This window comes from Sesamum indicum, linkage group LG4 (assembly GCF_026168435.1).
Source record: "Sesamum indicum cultivar Baizhima isolate 11 linkage group LG4, ASM2616843v1, whole genome shotgun sequence".
Lineage (NCBI taxonomy): Eukaryota > Viridiplantae > Streptophyta > Magnoliopsida > Lamiales > Pedaliaceae > Sesamum > Sesamum indicum.
In genome coordinates, this window is record NC_142660.1 from 13397764 (window position 1) to 13408987 (window position 11224).

Sequence of the window (11224 nt, forward strand, 5' to 3'; positions counted from 1 at the left end):
TAAAACTTTGAATGCATACTTCTGATTAATATCAAGGTCTCTAGGCATATGGATCATAATTAAAAGAATCGCATATTCTGCTCGACATCCAGTGATCAAAGTCGCACAAAAGGTGTAGCTACATCGTGAAAACTTTACAAAAGCTGTGGTAGAAAGAGGGAAAGTGGGAGTGTGCCGGATCATATAAATTAGCAAACTGATACATGACACGATAATAGAACTGGAAAATGATGTGGTGCCAACTGAAAACGACCAAAATTTACCAGAACCATTCATATCTTGCATCCACAGCTTTTGCATTCGTTGATGCCAAAGGCATTGCTCCATATAAAGAAACAAAGTCATTTAGGCATTTATTTCTCTTGTCACTGTGATCCTTGAGACTGCTTATACCTGACGAACCGATTTCATATATCTTGCCTGAAAGTTCAGGAACAGCAATTTAGACAGCCAACATATATTTTTAAAACATCAAGAGTGATTTGAGATTAAGCATATATACTGGCAGTTTGATAAATGCAATAAATCAGCTTCTACCATCACAGTAGTTCATAATGTTACAAGCATTGTAGAGGAAAATAATAGTTATGGAGTGAGTGATGGAATACATAGAAGACAAGAATCATTCATAAAAAATTTCAAACAGGCCTATGGTTTTTTGGCAATTCAGGATGAACAAAGGATTAACAAACAGATGAACATTATGAGAAGTAAACTGTATCTTTCGCTGTCTGCAGCAAATAACAAAAAAATTCTAATTGACTATAGGCACAATTTGATCAGGAAAAAGATATCATTTTGGAATATGAAAGATGGATACACATGTATAACATGAGTAGGATTAGTGACTAGAATTAGTACCTTTAACCCATATCGGAGGAGCCCCAGTGGCATTGGCAACTAGAAGAGACATTGCTATGTCTTCACAATTTCTGACAGATGAACACATACAAAGTTAATAGACAGGTGATAAAATGAATGAAAACTCTTAAGAGTACAGTATGGATGAGTAGGAACAAAAACTATCTATACCTTTCCCTGCTTACATAATCATGAATTGATGACGGCATCTTTTTGGTATACAATTCCAAGTACTTCTTATGAAAGAATGCAGCTTTAGAGAGAACCATACTATAAGTGCCCATCCACCAAACAGACCACCATCCTCCATATCTGTAGTGGACTACGTCATTCTTCTACAAGAAAGGAGAATTTTGACATGTATAGGTTTAGAGGCGAGTCCAATCTATTCAAAGTAAAGCACGCAAGACACTAAGAACTATTATTGTAAAAGAATCACGAAGCAGGACTGTTATAGAAGTCAAGCACATTTCATAGAACTTGATTTAAATAGACAGGCAAAGTTGATCTTAGAAACATGCTTGGCACATCTCATTCGAAGTCATCAGTCGGAACCGTTAATAAATAGTACTGTGATCAGCAGCAAAAGCATTTTGATCAAGCTAAAAGAGTTCGATGATGCTTCAAGATTTGCTAGTTTCTCATGAACATGTAAGGCAGATATGCCTATGAGTTGGTAATACACATCCTCGAGGACAGCATTAACTGATATAGAATGATTTATTCATCTACAATTGGCTTCTCTTCTCCAAGGTCAACAACATCACTCAGTAACACAGATCGTATAACAAGAACTGATCAGGAACAAGTAATTCAAGCAAATTTTCAACATTAGCTGCAGGTATCATTACTGTATTTAGTAGCTATTCTGAAGGTCCAACCATCCAGCATTCAATATAATGATGCATATCTTGGGACAAGTGAAAATCAATTCATATATCAACAGACTCTTAGAAAAGGGAAAAAGAAGTGAGAAAGGCTAAAAAGCAGATGCTACTGCGGACATCAAAGATAACATTAGAAACTTAGAGATTCCAAAATTACGCAAGCAACTAACCTCCTCATCCAGCCAATGCATACGAGGAACAAATCCCACCATCGTAAGCGGAGCAGTTTGCCATACAGTGAATGCGAAATCCAGCGTTCGACATGGAACAATTACATCATCATCCACTGAGAATATAGCATCAGTCCTAAGATCCTGAATTGGCTTGAATCTATTATTCAGGTTATCTTCCTCGTTCAGATCAAACCTTAAGTTGGGTTTATGAGCTGTCTGTGACTTCTTCTGCACCATCTTTTTAAGATAATCTCTTAGCTTATATGAAGGTGGATCAACTTCACTCCAAACTACATGTATCGCATCAGTACCTTGGCAGGATGCATAGTGAGCAACAGACTGCTTAAGTAGAGTATTTCTCTTCCAAGTGTTGATAAGAACCGTGTACCCACCCCTGGAAATAACAGAACAAAGAGAATATGAAAATTGATCATCATAACAGGACTCTTGGATTTAGAATTCTGTTAGTCAAAAATCATTTGAATTACAGTGCACCCTGTGCTATAGCAAGATTTACAGATACGATTTCTACCAAGTAAAACGAATATACCACATGGATAAAATGCTGTCTTAGATTATGATTGTCGCGATCATCATATAATCACACAAAATCCAGAATAAAGAGCTTCTCCATCCTCAAATGCAAATTAGTAACTGATGTATTAGAATATCAACTCATTTGCAACATGGGGGCAACAAGAAGTGAAGGAGAAACAAAAGAAATGGAACCTCTTATTTCCCCAGTTCTGAGAACATTATTGCTTGTAATTACATGTGTGCTTGTAATTACATGATCCCAAGATCACACATTAGAATTCAAAGTTTTCCCAACTGAGATGCAAAGCAAACTTGATTTGTTTCATAACCACCACATCAATCTAAATTCATACAGATATTACACGAAGATGCAAATTAAGATTAAAGTCGAAAATCACTAAACTTGAAAAGAAAAAACTCCACACATTATGAGAGACAAAGTAAGCTACCACCCAGAAGAACAACAATATGATATCCGATCGGATCAAGTACAAATTACTCCAAACTAATCAATATTTCACAGATAAAATGCGTAAACATCACCAACCTAGAAGGAGAAGAGACGGAGGAAGGGTAATGAGGGTTCCATCCCATGAAAGGCGAGATCTTGGAACTAAGCAAATATGCGGCTGTCACGAGGAAGAACAAGAGGATTAGTTTGTACTTGGCGCCGCCGACCAAGAGCCGGAGGCGGCGGTGGAGCAGAGGCGAGCGAGCGCCATAGACGCCGCGATTCGCTGCTTTCTCCTTGGCGGGAGAGTAGTCACCGCCGTTTCCGTTCAGAGAGGCCTCTCTGATGGTTATAAGCGTCGACATCTTCAGGAGCCCATCCAATAGACGGCCCTGATGCAGATCTTGTTTGTGATGTGGGAACTACAGACACAAACTGCCACCACTTTCTTTCCTTCTGTCACTTCTGTTAGTCGTTGTTCATTCCTTGTATTCAAGCCGGCCTTTCGGTCGTGGCGCGTACAACCTTAAGGTCATGTTTGGCTTCACATTGTTTCATCCGTACTACTTTCGAGATGTATGATAGTGAAAATATATCTTAATTCATACATTGGATTATATATTTTAAAGTATTAAAAAATATTTATTATATACATATAAAAATACTAATACATAACATTTAATATAAATAGAAAAAAAAAGATATAGAATCTGAAATTAATTTTATTCGTAGGATCTTATCTTAATTTAAAATCCATCAAAACCCTACGTATCTATCTATCATATGGAAATTGTACTGATACCTTTTTCCCTAAGAGGTGGGTTAATTTGATTCGTCCAACTCAGAAAACTCGAAATCTCAGCTCAACTCGGTTACAATCCTTTTTGTTAAATATCAATTCATAACAAATAAAATTACAACAATTATACCCCAATTAATTTTATCAGATAAATAAAGTCTAAACAATATATCTTACGATACAGCAGAACAATATCCTATGCATTATGCAAAATATAATGTAATTATTTTATGTGAATAATGAAAATTTTGAGCTCTTGTAAATATAATAATAAATAAGTGTAGCTTAAAATGAATGGCCTATTCTTCTTTTCATTTTCAAAAGTTACAAAAAAATTCAAAAGTATGACTAAATTTTGTAAAAAACTTATATAATTTTGAATGCAATAAAAAAAAATTCCAAGCTAGTAATTTTTAATTTTAGAAGTTAAAAGATAAGTTTAAAATGTCAAATTTAACAATATTTAATAAATGTTAATAATTGGAGTTTTGAACAAGAAGTTTGTGAAATGTACTTCTTAAATAATTTTTTTTTGGTGGATTTCATATATATATATATATATATGAGTTCTAGAAAAATTTGTTAAAATGAATTATACATATTTAATACGTGAAATTTATCAAAAATTCTATTTAAAAAATTAAATAAATATCATATTTAAATAATAAATTATTATCTCTATATATACTGAATAAATTATTATCAACATTTTTTACGTCGAAGAAGATGACTGACAACAAAATGGATTTTTTATTTTTGTTTCTTTTAAATTAAGGAAAAAGGAAAAAAAAAAATAGAAAATACGATTGTCTGTTGTCTGTCTTTCTTGCAATGGATTATTTTTGTTGTTTTGTTGGATAAAACTCTCTATATTCTCTTTCTTGCCCACATGTACTTTCTCTCTCTTACTCAATACTCTTATCATCATCTTGAACTTTAAGATTGTACATGTGGCATTAATCATAGAAGCAATAGAAAATGTAAGTATGTAACATGTACTGGGATAGAGGATCCCATCCCCAATACAATGACCTTTTGACCTCATCAACATCCATTTTCTCCTATGACTTAATAAATTGTTATTGTATGTGATTTTTCTGGTATCGAACATGTGGTGTGAAAAAGATCTTGGTTTTTTTCTGATTCTGATTTTCATAGAACTCGATGATTGCACACTGCCAACGTTATTGCAAGTGCAAGAACAAAAAAACACATTTGATTGAATTCAAGAAGGGGTAAAGGATGGGGGATCTTGACAAGAATCTCCTTATTGAGCCACACCACCTAAGTTCATGTCCATACATTTGGCAACATGATTACAATGGTGGTAGCCATGTTATTACAACTGGGCTTCTTACTCTATGCACCCCATCTTTCCATATTATAGATCCAAACTCCGGGGCGCTTTGCCGGGACTTTGTGGTGAAGGTAATCTTGTATGTCATCTTCTTACGGTTGCCCGTAAAGTCGAGTTTTGAAGGCTCAACCTTCACAGATGCACCTTTAAATGTAGATATCACAACATGGTAACTCGAAACAGGAGGACCCACATTGGTGACTGTTCGATGAAGGGTCAAAACGGTGGTGTTTGTATTCTCAGGAAATACGGCTGAGATTGCCGGGTAATTCAGATCCCTTGAGTTGGCAAGAGCGTGACGGCATGTTCTGTTGGAAAATTTAGAGAAAACTTGTAGCTCGGATGCTGTCAGGCCTTGAGCACACAGAAATTCGAAGTACTCTTGTGCACCAATGTCGTAAACCAAACCGGGATCGAGGGCTTTTAGTGGATTTATGTGCCCTGCTCCGTGGTCATATGGTGTGGAAGGTGCAGCCGTTGATGCATCTGTGAGAGGACTGTGTGTATTATCATGAACATAGGCCGTTGTCATCAATGCGGACTTAATTGCTGCTGGGCTCCAATCAGGATGCCTCGACTTGATCAGTGCTGCAACGCCGCTTACATGTGGGCACGACATGGAAGTCCCTGACAAGATATTGAACTTAGTTCGTCGGTGATCTGATGGAAGACTCGACGGCCCCAATTCTCCGGTCCACGCGGCGAGAATGTTCACCCCAGGCGCTATCATATCAGGTTTCAGTATCTCCAGCGACAGGATATTCGGTCCTCGGGAGGAAAAAGCCGCCACCACGGGAGACGGCCTGATTCTTAACTTGGTCCCGAGAAACGCTAGAGTTGCGGTGGCGTTGTGGTTTGATGCGGCGTAATGCTTTATCATTTTTCCCATTGTTTCACCCACCGCGACTGCCGGGAGAAGATGGCAGTCGGCAACCAGTTCCTCGCCGTTAACAGCCGTGTTAGACAAAATCATGCCGACTCCACCAGCATCTTTCACCACCTGCCCCTTCTGGACTCGGGGGCTGATTCCTCGGTCACATATCACAATCTTTCCTGCCACAGAATGCCTGTCGAGAGTTCCTTCTAAGCACATTGAGCTTGGTGTGAGATTGCTTGAGTTACTTCCATGGTAGACTAGTGGGTACTGCTTATTTACCGCAAGGTTCCTTTTGCCTTTGTAAAGTGAAGCCCCCGTAAAAAATTTACCCGTTCCAAGCTTAATTGTTGCCGGGAAATCTCTGTCCATCGTGCTGGCTCCGACAGTAGTAACCCACGGGGAAACATTCGTGAGACTGATGGGATCAGGGCCGCCATTTCCGGCCGAGCAGGAGATGAGAACTCCCCTCTCCATGGCCCCAAAGGCACCGATCGATAAGCTGTCGCGGTAATACGAGGAGACTCCACCACCTAAAGAGATTGAAAGAACGTTAACTCCATCAGCCACAGCTTGATCCATTGCAGAGAGAATGTCTGAGCTAAAGCACCCGCCGGTCCAGCAGACCTTGTAAGCGGCAATTCTTGCCCCCGGCGCCATTCCCCGTGCCGTTCCATAAGCGTAGCCCAAAAGATTTGCGCCACGAACAGGAGAACCAGCGACTGTTGCTGCAGTATGAGTCCCATGCCCGTCTTGATCTCGTGGCGATTTGAACTCTTCTTGTTCATTGATCTTACCCGAGGCCGCTTCATACCCTCTGTAAAAGACTCTGGCGCCCACTATCTTTCTGTTGCAATTGTGCCTGGAAAACCCTCGGCCTGTCTCACACGTGCCTTTCCAGTGAGGCGGAATTCTGGACATGCCCGTGTCGTTAAAGCTCGGGCTCTCCGGCCAGATACCGGTATCAAGGACACCGACAACCACGTCGTAATCAGAAAGTTTATCAGTAAAAGCACTCGTGCTATCTTCACGTTCGAGGCCGAGGAACAATGGACTTCTGGTAGTATGCAGATGGTATACAGTTTCCGGGAAAACAGCCATTACCCCGTCTTGTTCCAGCAGCTTCTCCACTTCTTCTTCACTCAGCTGGGCAGCAACGCCATGAAATGCTGTCTGGTAATTGTAAATTATCCTATCATCATTCTCATCTGCATCGTCTCGTTTTTCAGTTCTTGACGATGCTACTGACTTGATCATCGACGAGTACCACTGCCTATGGTCACTGAATTCTTGAGGCTTCGCCCACTTATCCATGTAAACTATGTATGTTTTTGTCGCGGGCGAGCTTTCGAGAGTGGATGCAACAATGGTAGCAGCAAGATAGGTTGAGACAAGCAGCAGCAGCCACCATCTCTGTGGTGTTTCTGCCATTTTCGCTGGCAAGAAAGTTGAGGAAAATGGAACAAAAGAGAAGAGGGATGAAATGCTACAGTTGTGAAGTGAAATTTTGGGCAGTGAGAAGTGCTTGAAATTGTGTGTTAGGCATGAAAATATCAGAGAAAAGGGACCTGTGTAATAAAGTTGGTAGTTGCTTCATGAATGCTTGCTGGTTTTGATTGGAATTGGGGTAAAAGGTATATCATTTTTATGGTCCCTTTATGAGTAATTAAGTAAATTCCAACTCATTTTTCCTACTTTATGATTGCTTCTTGTCTGGTGATGTATGCCACTTTGTCAAGTTGATAGCCTTGCAGGGTACAACTATTAGACCACAAACATACCATGATTGTGAACTTTACATCTAAGTGCCTTTGTTGCCTGCCTAACAACATGTCTGAATCTGGCTTTCTGTTTGATCTATATGCATAATTTTCAATTCATTTTATTTGAAAAAGAGTGGAGAAAAGGAATAAAGAGGCGCGGATTTGATATATTTTGCTTTTCTTTCCGTTTTTAATTGTTACTGATAAAAAGTGAATACGGGAAAGAGGATAACGTTAACAAGATAGTATTAAATGCAATTTTCTTTGTCTTTTGCATTTTGATGTTTTAATTCTTTACCTTTTCGGGGTAATAAATAGGTGCAATAATTTTATAATTTTCCGTCATTTTGGTTCGTCAGTCGACAAAATTTGCAAATATCGTCGGAAAACTTGCACGTTCTTTTTTTAACTTAGGATTTATGTTCACATTGATCAATTTAATGGATCAAAATCACAAAAGGAAAAAATAAAAAGTTATAGAACCTATTTCGGTACCCTACAAAGTTAACGGATTAAAATTTCATAAAGCAAAAAATACACGATTGAAAATTTGCTCGCAGAATCTGAGCAATAAGAAACAAAAGCCCCAAATTAAAAAGACAAAAAAAAAAAAAAAAACGCATGACCTGTTGGGGCGGGGGGTGGTGCACATGCTTTCTTCGGCAACATCTGCAAATTCAACAACTAAAAGATCAGAACTGCAAAAACTTAAAAAATTATAGAACATCTTTATTATCCTAAAAGGATAAAGAATTAAAACGTCAAAATACAAAAAATACAGAACGAATATCGCATTAACCCTTATCTGTATAAGTAAATTATACATGACGTGGATCTAAAAAAAAAAAAAACAAATAGAATTAAGATGGAGGGAACGGGTTGCCATTTCTGTTCCTCGTCAAGACACAAACAATTCCAAGAGTACAACTCTGCAAATTTCTCAATCTCGACATACAAATTTCCTTAAATGCTTGAGGTGTGTTTGAAGTTGATTGCCAATGTGGTCCCTTTGTATTTCACGAGATGCTATCACAAATATCATCAAAGTTTGTGGTGCTAAGAGTTGCTGGGCACCATGCATGATTTTTTCTTTTACGGATGGGCATGCATAATTTTTGGCTATGTGTTATAAGGTAATTAGATTGGTACTATGAAATTCAAGAATTCTTGAAAAGACAAATTCCTCCATAAGACAAGTAAATTATCACGATGTTCCCTCAGTTGTTACAATGGTTGCATGTATTCAGCAAACGGAATACCATAAAAAATGGTGAATTTATCATATTTACCTTGATTGATAAAATTTATATATTAATATCTCTCACTGAACTCATTTTGAATTATATATTTATTCATTTAAAAAAAAATACTTCAATTTGAAAGATTAGGCTAACCTAAAAAAAAAATCGATAGAGGAATAGTTGCACAAGTGTAATTTTATATTTTAACAAAAATCGTGATTACATAAGTACACTAATGTCGGTAAATTGAGCAATGCGTTGATTCGATCAATAATTAACTCGTCCCTTAGGGGACAGTACTCCAATGGATTGGGGCTCAATATTTTATTATGGAGATGTTGGGTTCAAAATCACTGGGAACATGTGTGAGTGGGTGCGTGCCTGGGTAAAAAAGAAAAAACTCACATTTTAATAAATCAAAAAATAAATTACAATAAACTTACATCAAGTGAAACAAATACCCATTTATTCGGGGGACTCAAGCCAATGGGAAAAATTTATTAAAAAAAGTACCAAAAAAAAAAAAAAGATTACAATAGAAGAGTGATTTTGAAACTTTTGAAAAATTAGAGGAATAAACAAACCAACCTGAACCTGAGGGTTGGCATGGACTATGGGGCAGACAAGCCCCTTTTGTAAGCATCATGCATCCATGGATAGGTGTATACACATCTGCATGGGAAGTTTATTCTCTTTTGACATTGGGTATAGTTATATGTAAATTCTAAATAATTTAAGAAATCACATTTATGGGGCAAACAGGCCCCTCTGGGTTTTTTTTTTTTTTTTTTTTTTTTGATTAAATACATTTTGCACACTTGAACTGTGTATAAAGTGCATTTACACTCCTAACCTATAAAACGTAACAAAATGACCCGTCACGATATGGATCAACTTTTTTCTATGACGAAAATGCTATTAGTATTTACACTTCTGAAATATGTTTGTTGCAATCATTCTCCTAAATATAATCTGAATTATTATAATTTTTTTTAAATAAACACTATCTAAAATTTATGATTTTTATACAAAGTATAGAATCTATACAAACTCTAAGAATTTACAAGCTTTATATTTTTTTACATAATTGGTAAAATATTTATATAATTTTTACTTGTGTTGTTATATATATTGAACTTTTTCTTTTAAAGTAAGTTATCAATACAATTTTAAAATATTACGTCGAACATATATATAGCACTGTAAAATATGCAAATCTATAATATAATCAATATATAATATTCTTTAATTTTTTGAGTAATGATATAATGTATTTTTATTATGTGGACATTGAATTGAATCAAAATTTATAATTTATATCACATACTTTTTCTATAATATTACATATAATGTATTTACACATATTTGCATGTACTTTTGAACATAAATTATATGTATACTTTATAAAATATATTTGCGTATTTTGAGCTTATACTTTTTTTCATTACATAATTTATAAAAAAGTTATAAACTTTAAATATTATTTTTAAAATAAAATTTGAGTAAAATTTAAAAGTTATATAATATTATTTTTAAAATTCATATATTAGAGGTTCATGAGGCGTAAACCCATCTCCAAGTGCATAGGAGATACCTCTGTCATGTATTTACAGGAGAGAGATTTTTTTCTTAAAACTCACCATCCTCGCTACATATTCCAAATGCACTAGACAAGACTTATAATGATCATGTTTGAGGACTACTCCCGTACTATCGGAGTCAGGGATTCAAGTCATACCTACCTAGCCTCCAAAACTTCCATGTGAGGATCCCCACAAGTTAGTTCAGTCGATTCGAAACCTAACCAATCAACCGACTAAGATCGAATAGACGTCTCACGTCTGTCGCTGATAAAATGCGGCACTCATCAAATGAATACGACTCTTAGTGCAAGCCTCCATAAGACACTCAATGCTCATTCTCGAGGTCCTCAACTTGGAACGTTTCAGAACCAACCCTGCGGTAGTTGATTTAATGACCGCCATCCAATGTGCAGTCCAACTACATAGTTGTTCAAATGGTCTGTGGACTTTGTTGTGATGTTTAAGTAAATATAAACATACATAATGAGCACAACCAAAAAAAAAAAAAAAAAGCGCCAATAGTGAACACTCATTTTATTCACTAAATAATAATACTATATAATATCGAGTATTGTCAAAATATATTACATCCAGGCCAATCTAATTGATTTTCTGATCATCTATTCCAACACACGGGTGCCATAAAGTGTATCTAATCTTTTTTTTTTCCTTACTAAGAAATCAATTCTGCCGAATTT

At 36.4% G+C, this 11224-nt stretch overlaps 2 protein-coding genes across 3 annotated transcripts; both read right to left on the bottom strand.

Annotated features, from left to right (window-relative positions):
* Window positions 1–3441, bottom strand: LOC105160544 (glycosylinositol phosphorylceramide mannosyl transferase 1). Of its 2 annotated transcripts, none has more exons than XM_011077972.3 (5): window positions 3006–3441; window positions 1919–2315; window positions 1033–1193; window positions 862–932; window positions 1–420 (listed from the first exon to the last, which is right to left on the bottom strand). In XM_011077972.3, exons 1-5 carry the CDS (start codon window positions 3272–3274, stop codon window positions 260–262), a joined length of 1059 nt encoding a protein of 352 aa, XP_011076274.1. In that variant the 5' UTR covers window positions 3275–3441; the 3' UTR covers window positions 1–259. The 2 variants fall into 2 exon arrangements, with proteins under 2 accessions (XP_011076274.1, XP_011076273.1); XM_011077971.3 differs by having other exon boundaries at window positions 1033–1196; window positions 3006–3434.
* Window positions 3442–4908: 1467 nt separating this feature from the next.
* Window positions 4909–7569, bottom strand: SBT1.3 (subtilase 1.3). Its single transcript, XM_011077974.3, has one exon. It carries the CDS (start codon window positions 7368–7370, stop codon window positions 5025–5027), a length of 2346 nt encoding a protein of 781 aa, XP_011076276.1. The 5' UTR covers window positions 7371–7569; the 3' UTR covers window positions 4909–5024.
* Between the last annotated feature and the right edge of the window lie 3655 nt (window positions 7570–11224).

What these genes read in the sequence shown, in the direction of transcription:
- LOC105160544 (XM_011077971.3), bottom strand. Translation starts at nt 3,274, where the DNA reads ATGTCGACGCTTATAACCATCAGAGAGGCCTCTCTGAACGGAAACGGC. An exon ending in TGCATTGGCTGGATGAGGAG is followed by an intron (nt 1,197 to 1,918) that starts GTTAGTTGCTTG and finishes CCTTTCTTGTAG; the next exon opens with AAGAATGACGTAGTCCACTA. An exon ending in TCCTCCGATATGGGTTAAAG is followed by an intron (nt 421 to 861) that starts GTACTAATTCTA and finishes CTGAACTTTCAG; the next exon opens with GCAAGATATATGAAATCGGT.
- SBT1.3 (XM_011077974.3), bottom strand. Translation starts at nt 7,370, where the DNA reads ATGGCAGAAACACCACAGAGATGGTGGCTGCTGCTGCTTGTCTCAACC.